This window comes from Phasianus colchicus, chromosome 5 (assembly GCF_987193195.1).
Source record: "Phasianus colchicus chromosome 5, bPhaCol1.hap1.1, whole genome shotgun sequence".
NCBI lineage: Eukaryota > Metazoa > Chordata > Aves > Galliformes > Phasianidae > Phasianus > Phasianus colchicus.
The window spans coordinates 28,021,305-28,033,990 of record NC_143440.1 but is presented as its reverse complement, the minus strand read 5'-3'; the positions used below and the strand labels follow the sequence as shown (position 1 = coordinate 28,033,990).

At 36.8% G+C, this 12,686-nt stretch overlaps 1 protein-coding gene across 15 annotated transcripts in view; it reads left to right on the top strand.

Moving 5' to 3' along the window:
- SIPA1L1 (signal induced proliferation associated 1 like 1) overlaps positions 1-12,686 on the top strand; it is a 196,213-nt gene that overhangs the window by 166,655 nt on the left and 16,872 nt on the right. For all 15 annotated transcript variants that reach the window (XM_090141103.1, XM_090141097.1, XM_090141099.1 and 12 more), the window contains 4 exons: positions 1,250-1,399; positions 6,188-6,312; positions 9,030-9,148; positions 11,551-11,990. In XM_090141103.1, coding sequence (XP_089997229.1) covers positions 1,250-1,399; positions 6,188-6,312; positions 9,030-9,148; positions 11,551-11,990 — 834 coding nt within the window. The remainder of the gene's footprint in view (positions 1-1,249; positions 1,400-6,187; positions 6,313-9,029; positions 9,149-11,550; positions 11,991-12,686) is intronic.

Sequence of the window (12,686 nt, the reverse complement as noted above, 5' to 3'; positions counted from 1 at the left end):
GATTAGTATTTGGTGAAATTGCAGTCAGGAAGTTGGGTTCTTGACTGTCCCATTGCTTTTTCTCCCTTTTTAAGATTTAGTTTGCTGTTTGTTTTTGGTTTTAATGGGTTTCAGTATACGTATACTGAAATATACACACAAATTCATAAGCTGGTGTGTGTCTTTTAAATTTATTTTCAGAAAAGTTTTTTGAATTTTAAAAGTACTTACAGTGAGTGTGGGTGAGAGTCTGTCACTTGTTTACAAATACAGATTAAGTGGGTAGACTAAGATCTTGTGAATCTCTGGGCCCAGTTGGTGTACTGAGACAGTTGGCTGTGTGTTTCTCTAGAGCTAATAAGCAGTTTTTAAGCAGTTTCTAATGTGTAGGTTGCAGGATTTTTTTTCCAAGTTAGAAAGAGGAAAGATTTGTATTCACAGTAAAATTTATTGTTCATGGATGGCATAATTTCAGTCGTCTTAGCTTGCTGCAGAAGTGCTAAATGACTTCAGTCACCGCTGAGTGGAACAAAAAACTTAATGGCAGCACTGAATTGAGTTGGGGCTTGGGAAACAAAATGCACAAAGCAGAAAATGATCTAGAAGAGACTTCAGCTGCAGAACAGGATATACAAGTAAATCATTATAAGCGTGTAGCTTCCAGCCCAAATGCATTTAGCCAATTTATTTGCTGCATTGTTTTTCCAGCAGAAGACTTCATAGAACTCGGGTCTGTACTTTCACTGACCTCTAATGTTTCATGAGAACATTAGGTTAGGGAGAATTTAAATATATTCATAAATAATATTACATTTTTAGACCTTTAACTTGAATGTGGACAAGTTTGGTGGCATAGGTGTGTAAGCTTTATACTCTGAGTTTGCACAGACAACTTTAAATTCCAGGTAAGAGTTTGTTCTGAAAAGCAGAAATAGATCATGGGAGAGGAATGTCATGCTTCGTTATTCCTTACAATCAATCTGCAAAAGCAATTCAAGACTTTAGAAAATGTGATGCGTTCCTAGTGTGTGCTGAGATCTCCTTCCCATCACACACTTTCCTCTCTTCATTTGCTCCCCTACACCCACCTTTTGTTAGCTGATTTTCCTCAGTTTCCACAAGGAACAGATTTACAGTGACTCTTTCTGCTGTTTCCCTGATGCCATGTTCTTCGCTGATCTGACAGTTTGCATTAGATAGTCCATCATGGTTTGCATTATGCTACTGCTCTTTGAGTTGCTGATGTGACCCATTCCTCTGCTCTGAACAGGTTGTCTCCTGGTTCTGATGTCTACGTGACAGTTTCCTCCATTGCATTAGCACGGTCGCAGCAGTGTCGCAATTCTCCAAGCAACTTATCAACCTCAAGTGAGACAGGCTCTGCTGGGAGCACGTACAGACAGAAATCTATGCCAGAAGGGTAGGCACTAGACTTCTTTCATATTCTTTTTTAGGCAGTCTTTTGTCTCCGTTCCATTTGTTGTAATGTATGTTAAACTGAGGGAGTGCTTACACAGGCTCCTGCCAAATGTTCTTTAAGCACATTAAAGCATGTTTGTACTCAAATATAATTGTCATGTCTGCTGGAAGTCACATTTTAAAATTCCTTGCTTCCGCCTTTTTCCTTCGTGCCCTAACCTCTCTCTGTCATCCCAGTCCACAACAGAGCTCAGGTTGAAAGCTCATAAAGGGACATATATATCTCTCTAAAAATCTAAATTAAAGGTACTGGTCTGATGTTGCAAATTACTTCCTTTCACAGATTTAGATTCTAAAAGAAAGTAAATAATAGGTTTGGGGATTTGCAGTCTATGCTAATAGTTGAAGCAATACAGCGGTGACTCCAAATGTGTAGGCGCAAAGGTGCTGAATAATACATAGCTAGAATTTCTTCTATGTATTCATAGCTGCCTTATTTTAAAACACTCTCATCCAACTTCCAGAATTCTCCGAACTCTGAAGTGATCCAGTGTCAATGTAAGGGGCAATTTGCAGAGGAAGAAATTATATCTGTATCATTTTCAGAGAACACTGAAAGAAGCAATAAATCAAGCTTCTCTGAGTAAGGGAAAAAAAATAATTGGTAGTAAGAGAGTTATCTACCATATTCCAAATTATTTCCTGTTGAGAAAGGAAAGGACAAAAGTGCTGATAGTTCACACTGTAAAGCTTTCCTGTGAAATCTTGAGTACACTGCTTGTCATTGTGTGTAATTAATTGTATTTTGCATCTTTTATAAAGTAGAATATCTTTATATCTATTTTTTAAAAAATCACATAATTACCAAGATTAAATATCGTTTTTTGGAACTGCTTAGTACAAGCTACTGTTCTTTTTATTTATTTCTTTAAGCACAAGCAACAATCTTTTCCCTGTCTAAGTGTCTAGGAAGGAACAACATCCAGTATCAGCCCAGGGAATGCTTTTCAGGGCATGTATTTGAATGAGTGTTGCTCAATTGCTCCAGAGCACTGAAGATTTGTCCTCCAAGTATCCTCCTTCTAGCCTGGTTTTAGTTTTTCAGAGGAAACTATCTCTTCCCTGTTGCACATGTTCATGATGACCTTTATTTGTAAGATTGTTACTGTTTGGGCCATTATTTAAGTTCATGATAAGGTCCTGCTGACATTAGGAGATTTGTTCAAAACCCATTAATCTTTATTTTAAGCAAATGTACAGAATTCTGCAGCTCAGAAGAGCGCTTTAACTTTTTTTCTATGCTGCATACTTCTGTCTCATTCATGCCAGCAGCAATTGTGTTGTCTTCAATTCTGAAGAGCAGCTTGTACTCTCAGTATGTTGTCTGTTCTTTCCAGCTACGTCATTTGCTCTAAGAAGAATTGTTGCTGCCATACATCCATAGACCATCACAACCATAACTGCTTGAGTGGGAAGGGATTTTCACACGCCTTGTTTTTATTTTGAATTGGCCTTATAGCACGCCAGCACTGTTTCTCAGCCCTTTTCCTTCTTTCAGGAACTGTACACATATGTTCACTGCAGCATCTTTGAGCATTTTACAGGTTCAGCAAGGAGATGCATCCTGGAAACCTTGCATACACAATTTGTTTTTCAAGTTTTAATTTAGTCCAAGTGAACAACAGTTTAATAGAATAATGAAAGAAGTATTTAAGAAATGAACTTCGTTACTTAAAAAAAAAAAAAAAGATTTATGAAACTCCAGTGATGTGACTTGTCAATTCTGTCCTTAAAGGAATGCACTTTGCATCAAATACTGTCCTTGTACACCCAGATTATGTTTACTCAAGACTTCCCAAATGTTATCTACCAGGCTAAAGAGAAAGCACAAAAAGTATTATTAAGAATGAAATTTTCCCATGCCTCAGTAAGCAAAGGAGCATTTGTCACATTGCTGAGAAATTCATTACAGTTGTTCCTGGTTCATCTTCTCTTGAAATGCATATGAGACTAAATTCCAGGCAGCCCTGCAGAGGTGTCTGCTGTACCAGATACAGCTGGTCAGAGAGTAACCCATATATATTGTTAACTAGGGAAGAGATAGTAGCATTCAATTGTTGAGGTGTCCGACTAAATATTTGGCTGAAGAGGTATCATGGCCTGCAGGTATTCTTCCTGATGTGAAGCTCCATGTGCTCTGGGTATGCCAATCCCTGTGACTTCCCAGTGCAGAAAATCTCATCTACAGAATCTGTGTGTATGTTTCTTTCTCAGTGCATGATATAACTGATTTTGAACGGTTTGTGAAACTTAAAATGACTGAAAATGTGGGTGTAAATCCAACCTTTGTCAGACATAAGTAAGAGCAGTAATTGCTTCCTTTTCTACATTATTGGTCCGTATCCTGACTTACATAGGGATATAAGCCAAAACTTCATTGCCTTCAAGAATATCCAAATGGGTCTTGATGTATGTATGTTTTTTTCATATACTCATCCTGAGCTTATCTGGAGGTATGTATACATCATAAATGATAGCAAATGTAATGAAAATACTGAAATAATGAGTTTCTTCTTAAGACTGTATATTATAAATGTATATTTAAGCCATTTTCCTGTTCATTTAGTCTATCTTGATTTCTGCTTAGTATTCAGATTCCTCGCTACACACTGATGGGTTATATATTTAATCAGGATAGTATATAGCACTCCCTGCACTACTTATACCCACTTCTAAACAGCTCACTTCATGTCATTGCATTTTTATTTATTCATTTCTTAACGTATCTTGCTTTTCAAGTAGTAGAGCAGTGGTGAAATAAAGCTAGCAATGTGATATTTTTCTTTATGAAGTGCAGTTATTTTTAGAGATAAGGTATACCAAATGAAAAAATAACTCTTTATATATACGAATGTGTAGGCTTTAGGTAAGAGAACCACGTATGGAAAGTAAAATATGGATGCTGCACAACCTGGTCAAACTAAGATTTCTTGGATTTGGGGCTTTTTCTTTTATATACTGATGTCTGGTTACTTCCTAATGAAAACACACTGCCCACAAAATGCTTTACAATTCTTAGAAGCTTAGAAAGTACCTGAGATCAGTGTTTAAAGTATACCAACTTTTAAAGTATTGTCTTTAAGGCTTTTATGTATTTAGTGAATTGGCATTGAATTCATCATATTTAATTTAGCTATTTGATTGAGTGAACTTCTAGCTATAGCGTATGTGGAATTTGGATGGATAAGGAAAAGCTTTACCCACGTATTGCAATTTCAGTTTAAAGTGTTTGTATTCACAGAGCAGGTGTCCAGATGTTCTTGACCTTATTTTTTTTTTTCAACAAATCATATACTGACTATGCCAGGAGAGATGAAAAAAGGGTCATGTTTTGCTAAAGAAAAAAAAAATAGAAGACCCAAGTTCAAATTTTGACATTTTGGAGCTATGCTGGATGTACATACATATTCCAGCAATTTGTCTTTAAAGGTAGGAGTGTGATTATGTTGTTCTGAGTTGCATAGACTTTTTCTGATGGGTTCTTTTGAGTTTGTGAGTTGGAGAGCTTTCAGATGAGATCACAACACAGATTTAGTTCTGATGATTTGGCAGATGTCATTTTTGTATTAGAGGTCATGCAGGCAGTCTGTAGCTACTAGTGTGAGCAGAAATCAATTTGGGATGTTTTATTTTCTGTTACTGGGTTAGGCACTGACAGCTAGAGATAATACTTGATATACAGAATATATTGGTTGAAATTCTTTTGGATGTTACATTCTGCATGTAGTTTGGGTTGTTTTTTCTTCCTCCAGAGTACATATAATTTTTTTTTTAAGGAGAAAAACATTATTCTTGAAGAATTCTTAATGATTGACCTGCTAATTCAGAACCCAACGATGCAATACAAAATTGTAGTTGTAATTCTTAGAGACATTGCGTATTTGTTCCAAAATCCATCTGACTAACAGGATTTTCAAGTCTCATCAAACCCACTTTTATTTTGCTCTGCATGCTTTCTTTCACAGCAATAGATATGTATCCCTGTTTTCTTGGTACTAGATTTGGTTTTTGCTGGTCAACTCAAGCTTCTTAATGGTCCAAAAACTTTACATGTGAACTCATACCTCCCAGGTTTTGGGAGCTTTTAACCAATTGTCAGCTTTGTAATATCTTAAGTAAAATATTTTGCAGTATGATATTGCCCCAAATAAATCTTGTTGTTTGAATCTGTGTGTGCGTCACTCAAGTATGCCCCTAAAATTCTTTTGTTTAGGACCAAAGAAAATGGCAGAACTGCCCTAATGAACTTCTGATACTATTTGGTACGAGATCCAGGGTAGCAATTTCTAATTTAAGGGGATCCATCCTTGAAATCCACTCCCAGTAAATTCACCTCATTCCTCTATATGACTTTTATACTTTCACATTTTACTTTTGGTCAATTTTTGTAGTAATCTAAGTGCCTTGTCACCTGTCTGTGTAAACAAAAGCCTGTAATGTTATTCCTGGATGGTTTGGATCTAGTTTTGACTTGTATATACTGTGTAACCAAATGTTCTTGATGAAAAATGCTCAACAAAATAATGTATTTTCTGTTTATCTTATGCATTAAAGGTACTAAATAGGTCCTGAGCACTGCCACAACAATTCAATGGAAAAGGAATCATGCTATGCGTTACCATGGCCTACAGTTTCACACTGGCTTCTTATAAGTGCTCTTTCTTCTTGTATGTGAGATCTATGCATATTTAAAATCACTATCTGCTTTGTTTTTGGGGTGTTACAACAGGTTTGGAATTAGCCGTAGATCCCCTGCTTCCATTGACAGGCAGAGCACGCAATCAGATACGGGTGGTAGCGGCAAATCCACACCCAGCTGGCAAAGAAGTGAGGATAGTATCGCTGACCAGATGGGTAGGTAATTAATTCCTTACAATGAGCAAGCCGTGCTAACCACAAGGTGACTTTGGCAATACTTCTCTTCGTTCAGAGGGATAACCCTCTTAAGCACTGTGTCTTTGGAAGTTTAACCTTGTTCATCAGGATGAATAATTAGATCTCGAGCATAGACTAGCTTCTGCAGTCTGTGTCCTTGAGACCTGTGAATATCACCTGAGGAAGAGCTCATTTCAGTTCTGCATTTGGCTGTGGGACTAGATCTACCTTAATGCTTTTACCTTGAAACGCTGTGTCCTTTTAGAGGCGGTTGGGTAAGCGCACTTATTAATTTGCCTTGCTCCTGAGGACTTGGTTGACCTCACCTGCTCTCCCGAGTGACTTAACTTAGTTTAATTTTTGCTTAGGTTGTTTAAAGTGCTTGTGATACTCCCTTTCAAATGGTGCTATATAAATGCAAATTGATTGTTTGATCATTGAAGCTATAAAAATACCACATACAAAATGGGGGGGAAAAAAATGCAATTAAAATCTAAATAGTAAGGTAAATCTATAGCTTGGTAATCACCTTCCACCAGTGTATACATTTTCATTGCACTTGGCAATTAAACTGTCAGTTGAGAGAACATATTAACTATATGAAACAGCTGGGTACTGAGGATTTGCATTGTTAAGCCTTCATTTGGAGTTTCTGCACATAGACCTTTTCCCTACAGCAGTGGCTTCGCTTGCATGGATACCAATGAGGTTGACACCAGTGGAATCGTACTGTCTTCAAAAAGCATTGATCCAACATGATGAACACGGTCAAAATTGCTAGACTGTTTTTTTTCCTAACTTTATTTTTACCATAGGTTAAACAATTTCATACTTTTTTCCATCCTTGTATATACAGATCATTGTGCTGCATCACAGCTCTCTGTTTTATATAAATCAAGTTGTGATGAAAACAGAATGAAGTTCAGCAAATCTAGCAGTACTTTAGTAAGGGAAATGTGATCTTCAGGTTCTGGAGATGCACTTTGTTCACATACCTTCACAACATCAGTGAGCTGTTCCTTGTTATTGAAACCATCTGTCAGTCCCTCCCTCACAACTCCCCCCATACTTCTCACTAAAAAGCTGTGATTATACCGATCTGCAGTTCTCATTTTGACAGAACAATTTTTAATCGCATATGTTTTGATACTGTAGTGATGGTAACGACACATGTAAAACCGATTCTTTTCTCAGCATTACTTTTGCAGACCAACAGTTGTGTGTTGATGCTGGCACTGAGAAGAGCTGCCAGCAAGATCTATTCTAAAATGTCAGTAGTCACCATATTAGCAAAATAAATAAGTAAGGCCAGAAAGAGCAGGAAAAATTGTGTGGTAGATGAAATGGCTCCGACATTTGGCAGAGGCTGAGAAATGTGTGCTGACGTATAATCCCTGTATTTTATCTCTTGTGGATTGTCCTGTGTTCGTAGAGTGCCAGTTGGAAACTGCGTCTCCGACTGCAGACTTTATTGCCATTCTGAATCTAGGTGAAAGTTTGGTTTAATGCCAAATAAGCACATTTCCACTTGGGATAATCTGTATCAGGTTAAATAGGGCATTAGGTGCAGTGAATTCACACTCACTCCTTCCTGCCCGCTCCTAGCTACAGAAAATCTGTGTTCTTTGTTCACCAACACTGCTCATTACTACTTGCCAGAGGAAATCAAGTTCTTTTTTTTAAATAGCAATTTTAAAAGCTAGTTATGTTGCAGATTAAGATGAACAAACCATAGCTTTAAAGAACTGCTAGTAACAATGGCTGTTGTTAAACAATACTCTATTTAAATGTGATATTTCTAGAAATGCAAAGTATTGCATAAGCACGGGACTATATCTTCTATATAAAAAGCTAAAAATATTTTGAATTACTGTTCTTGGCCTCTGAGAAAGCAGTTACAGGACCTAAAGGGTCATCTGAATATCTTCTAGACCCCCATTGTTATCTCCTAGGGAAAAAAAATAAACCTAATTGGCAAAGGGCACTTCTGAAACTGTCTATATAAGTTGAGTAGTTTGATTTCAGTCCATTTTTTCCTAGGTTAGTAAGAATTCAATTCTCTTGAACATCTATGCAGTTTCCACATTCACAACCATCAATTTTTACAGGAATATTGTGATTTCAACAAATTTTGTTATTTCTACAGCTAGAAAATTTTTACTTAGTTCACCTTAACTTTGACAGGAAATTTGTAGTAGTTCTGTTGGAGAAAATTGTGTGAATTTAAGCAGTCACTTTAGACTCTTTTTATTGTCCTGCCTTGCATAGAATAATACCATGTAAGGAAATGCAATCTGCAGAATTTTCTTTTAATCCTATCCTCAGGTAACATGCATAATGATGTACAATGCCAATACACTGTGAATATGAATATTGTTCTGTTTTAATGTTCTGAAATATTGCTATTGGACAAGGAGGGTGTAGCACTGGTCAAGTTGTTTTAAAAAAAAAAGCCAATTTTTGCATTTTTTTCATGAAGTCTTGCTGATTTATGCTAGGCAAAAATGGGCCCTCAGTTTCTCACCTGTGCTTTGTCTCATGTATAGTTTTTATTTGGAATGAATTTCACTTTGGTTGTCAAAGTTTTTGGCTAATGGTAGCAGTGGGAAAAATTGCAGTGTAAAATCAGAGTGCATGTTTTCTTATTTCTTGTGCTGCATAGGCTTTTCAGTACATTGTTGTATGCTGTATTGCAGAACCAACATGTCATCTCCCAGCAGTATCAAAGGTACTGCCATCCTTCAGAGAGAGTCCCAGTGGAAGACTGATGAGACAGGATCCTGTGGTCCACTTGTCTCCAAATAAGCAGGGTCATGTAAGTTATTCTGAAAAAGGAATTATTTAATATTTTGCTCTTCAAAAGCTCTTCATACCAAATGTATTGTTCAAAACTATATTTAGAATGTCAGTTAAAGACGGATGGAAAAGAAAAAGAAATCTTCAAGCCCTGTTTTCTGTTTAACTTTGGAGGAAGTGATAAAGCAGATGTTACTTCCTGAACCTTACAGAAGCTACCCAGAAATATTTATTAGTTAATAAAGTTTTGTTGACAGATGAACAGCACTTTCTTGTCTGTTATCTTGTGATAAGGAGAGGATTTATGGGAGTTTACAAAGCTATTCCTAGGCTTCACATGGGAGACATGAAGTTGACAAATACATTGTGCGTTGCAAGACTCAGAAAGCTGCTTCTTTGAAGCAGACTAGAAGTCTTGCTTTTCTTTATATTTTCTCCACTTTCCTCATCTGCTGTAACTATTAATTCCTTTCCATAATCAATCTTGCACACTGTTGGAAGAGTTCTTTTGAAAGTTCCACTAGAATGTGGCTGAGAAGTCTCTTATTTCTAACTGGCAAATTCTACCTTTCTGCTTCAATAGTTAAATGTGCACTTTGTTTTGAGACTTTCACTTCCTGATTTATATACAGAGAGACAGATTAAGTGCAGTAATATTCATGAATTAGAAATCTCTTGAAAATTATTTAAGTCACTAGAACCAAAGAAAGAAAATGCTCTTTAATCCGCTGTTCGTTATGCCAGATCATCTTTATGATCAGCTAGAATGTAGAGTTGTGCTGACTGATTACGTTCAAACTATGAGTTGCATTTATTTAGATCTTTCATTAGTTCTTATTATTTACTTCTGCTTACCAGCATTCTTCTTTTGAATGCAATTTGCAGTGTTTCTTTTAGGTTATTAATTCAGAACAACGTGCCCTCATTATTTTAAAACAAACAAAACACCTGTCTTCCTATTATGAGTTTTTGTATTTAGATTGACTTGTTTTCCATGTGATTCATTTGACCATATAATAATGTGATAGCTACCTCATTAGCTTGTCTGCAAAATGTAACACTGGATTTACTGATGCTTGCATTCTTTTCATTTAGTCTTTGTTATTGTAAATCTTTATTATGTAGACAGATGGATGAAGGGAGTGATACAGTTACTAATGAAGAGTAGTAACATTAATTGGAGATAACTAGATCAACTTAATACTGTTCCTGTTTTTCTGTCAGTTCTTGTTGTAGTATAATAAGCAATGTGGATACTGAGATTTCCTCCTCTGGTTATCAATCCATTCTCTTTTTTCCCTCTTTTCCAAAATGAGAGTAGAAACAGTATCTAATCTTTGATATTTTATCTGCCCATTTCTCCTTGGTAAAATTCTGCAAGTAGGCAAAATAGGGTGGTTCTAAATGTCCTTTCCGTCTCTTCTGTTATTTTGGGGCCATCTCGTCACCAAACAAGTCCATTTCATAATGGAAAAACAAGTTTTTCAGTCTAGTTATTTAGATGATCAGAACTTAGATGTGTTCTTTGAATGGAAAATAAAATTAAGAAATTGAGAGGAATATAAATACCTGAAAGGTGAGCTACTAAGCAGAGATGAGTATAGCAAGAAATTCTTTCTGTAATGGGATATTCCACTGATACCCACTATGGAATAGTGGGCATCATTGGAATTCACTTTCTTCATAACAACTGGCTGTAACCAAGGGCAGAACCCGCAACCCAGTCAGAAACTGCCACGTCCAGATGGGGCAATTTCAAAGCATTGCACCAAAGAAATTGCTTTTCTTGCAATTCTGCCTTTTGGAAAACGGCTTACAAATAGTTAAATGGCATTTCAGTGGTCCTTTGCAAAGGATGGTCCTGCTGAGGAGGAAATAGACCTACCTACTGCAAAGGGATTGGAAGAGCAATGGTTGCTTTTCCCTGCCTTAGTCTTTTGTTATGCAATTGTATTGTTGAAATAATGTGCATTTTCTATGGATTGTTATGTATCATATTCTAAAACATTAGACTGTAAAAATCAGAATATCTTCAATTATAGTAGTTACAAAACAAGTCAAAGCCTACACAGCTCTGTCAGTTAATTGGTTGGGCCTGAGTAAAATTACACTTGAAAGAAAACAATATGAAGTATTTTATGACAAAACTATGAACTCTGGTTTTCCCTGCATTGCTGAAGCATGGCGTCCACATCCGTGTGAAAGCATCTTATGTGCTCTGAGAACAGAGCAATACTCATTGTGTTAGAATGAATTTTTAGAGTTGTAGAGTTTCTTGATTGTATCTATCCTGTACCTGAAGGTAGAGAAATTTCTACTGCACAGTGGGAGCTTTAACCCTTTACTTCTCTTCTTCCATTGCCATAATTATGAAGTAAACCTACATGTTTGGGATTTTTTTAATTGTTGTTTCTTCTGTAGTCTGACAGCCACTACTCCAGCCATTCCAGCAGCAATACTCTCTCCAGCAATGCCTCCAGTGCTCACAGTGATGAGAAGTGGTATGACAGTGGAGAGCGCACTGAGTCAGAGCTGAACAGCTACAACTATCTTCAGGGGACTTCGGCTGATAGCGGCATAGATACCACTTCCTATGGACCTAGCCATGGCAGCACTGCTTCTCTGGGAGCAGCAACATCTCCCCGAACAGGGCTAGCAAAGGAAAAAGTGACACCACTGTGGCACAGCTCCAGTGAAGTGGTTTCCATTGCAGACAGGACATTAGAAAAAGAGAGCCACATTGACCGAAAAGCTGAGTCTTCGCTGAGTCTGGATATTCACAGCAAAAGTCAACCAGCCTCCAATCCTCTAACAAGGGAGAACAGTGCTTATAGTCTTAGTGATGCTGTCTCACATACAAGGTAATTTTCACTGCTTATGTGATTGACACTTCCACGTTCATTTTCATATTCTCATTCTCTAGCCTGATAAAAGCAAGAAGCAGTTGTTTAAGTTGAGGCTTCTATTTGACCAGTCTATTGACCAGTGTTTTGAGAGATCTTGCTGTGCAGAATGCTTATAAATTAAGACCATTTTTAGTCTTTGCGTCTGCTGCTTCATCTAACACTAATGTCTTTGACAACGTATTCCATACTACTGCTATTAAACAAGACAGATGAGTGCCTGATGTGTTTGTAAGAAACATTTTGCAAGATCTGCAGTTGGTACACAAATTAGATCAGTCCCTTTTAGTAATGCACAATTTATTCTGAATTTCCTTTTTCGTCTTGCAAGTATGTGTTTCAGATGTCTTCTACTTTTTTTATAAATCTTTTTGTTTAGAATTCTGCTTATAGTCATTATGATCAATACTGAGAGCAAGTTGCTTGAGAGTGCTAGCAACTAGATTCATTCTGAAGCAAGTTGTGGGTACGACATGTTACTGTCACATCCCCTCTTTCCATTAGTTTTGAGATTTTTAAAATTGGGTATACCAAGTATGGGTATAAAGAACCCAAACACCTTAGATGGAAGATACCCATTTTACGAGTTCATTTGAGCTGCTAGAGGCAGACAGTATTTTAGACCATTTTTCTAACCCATTTCCAAAAAATATT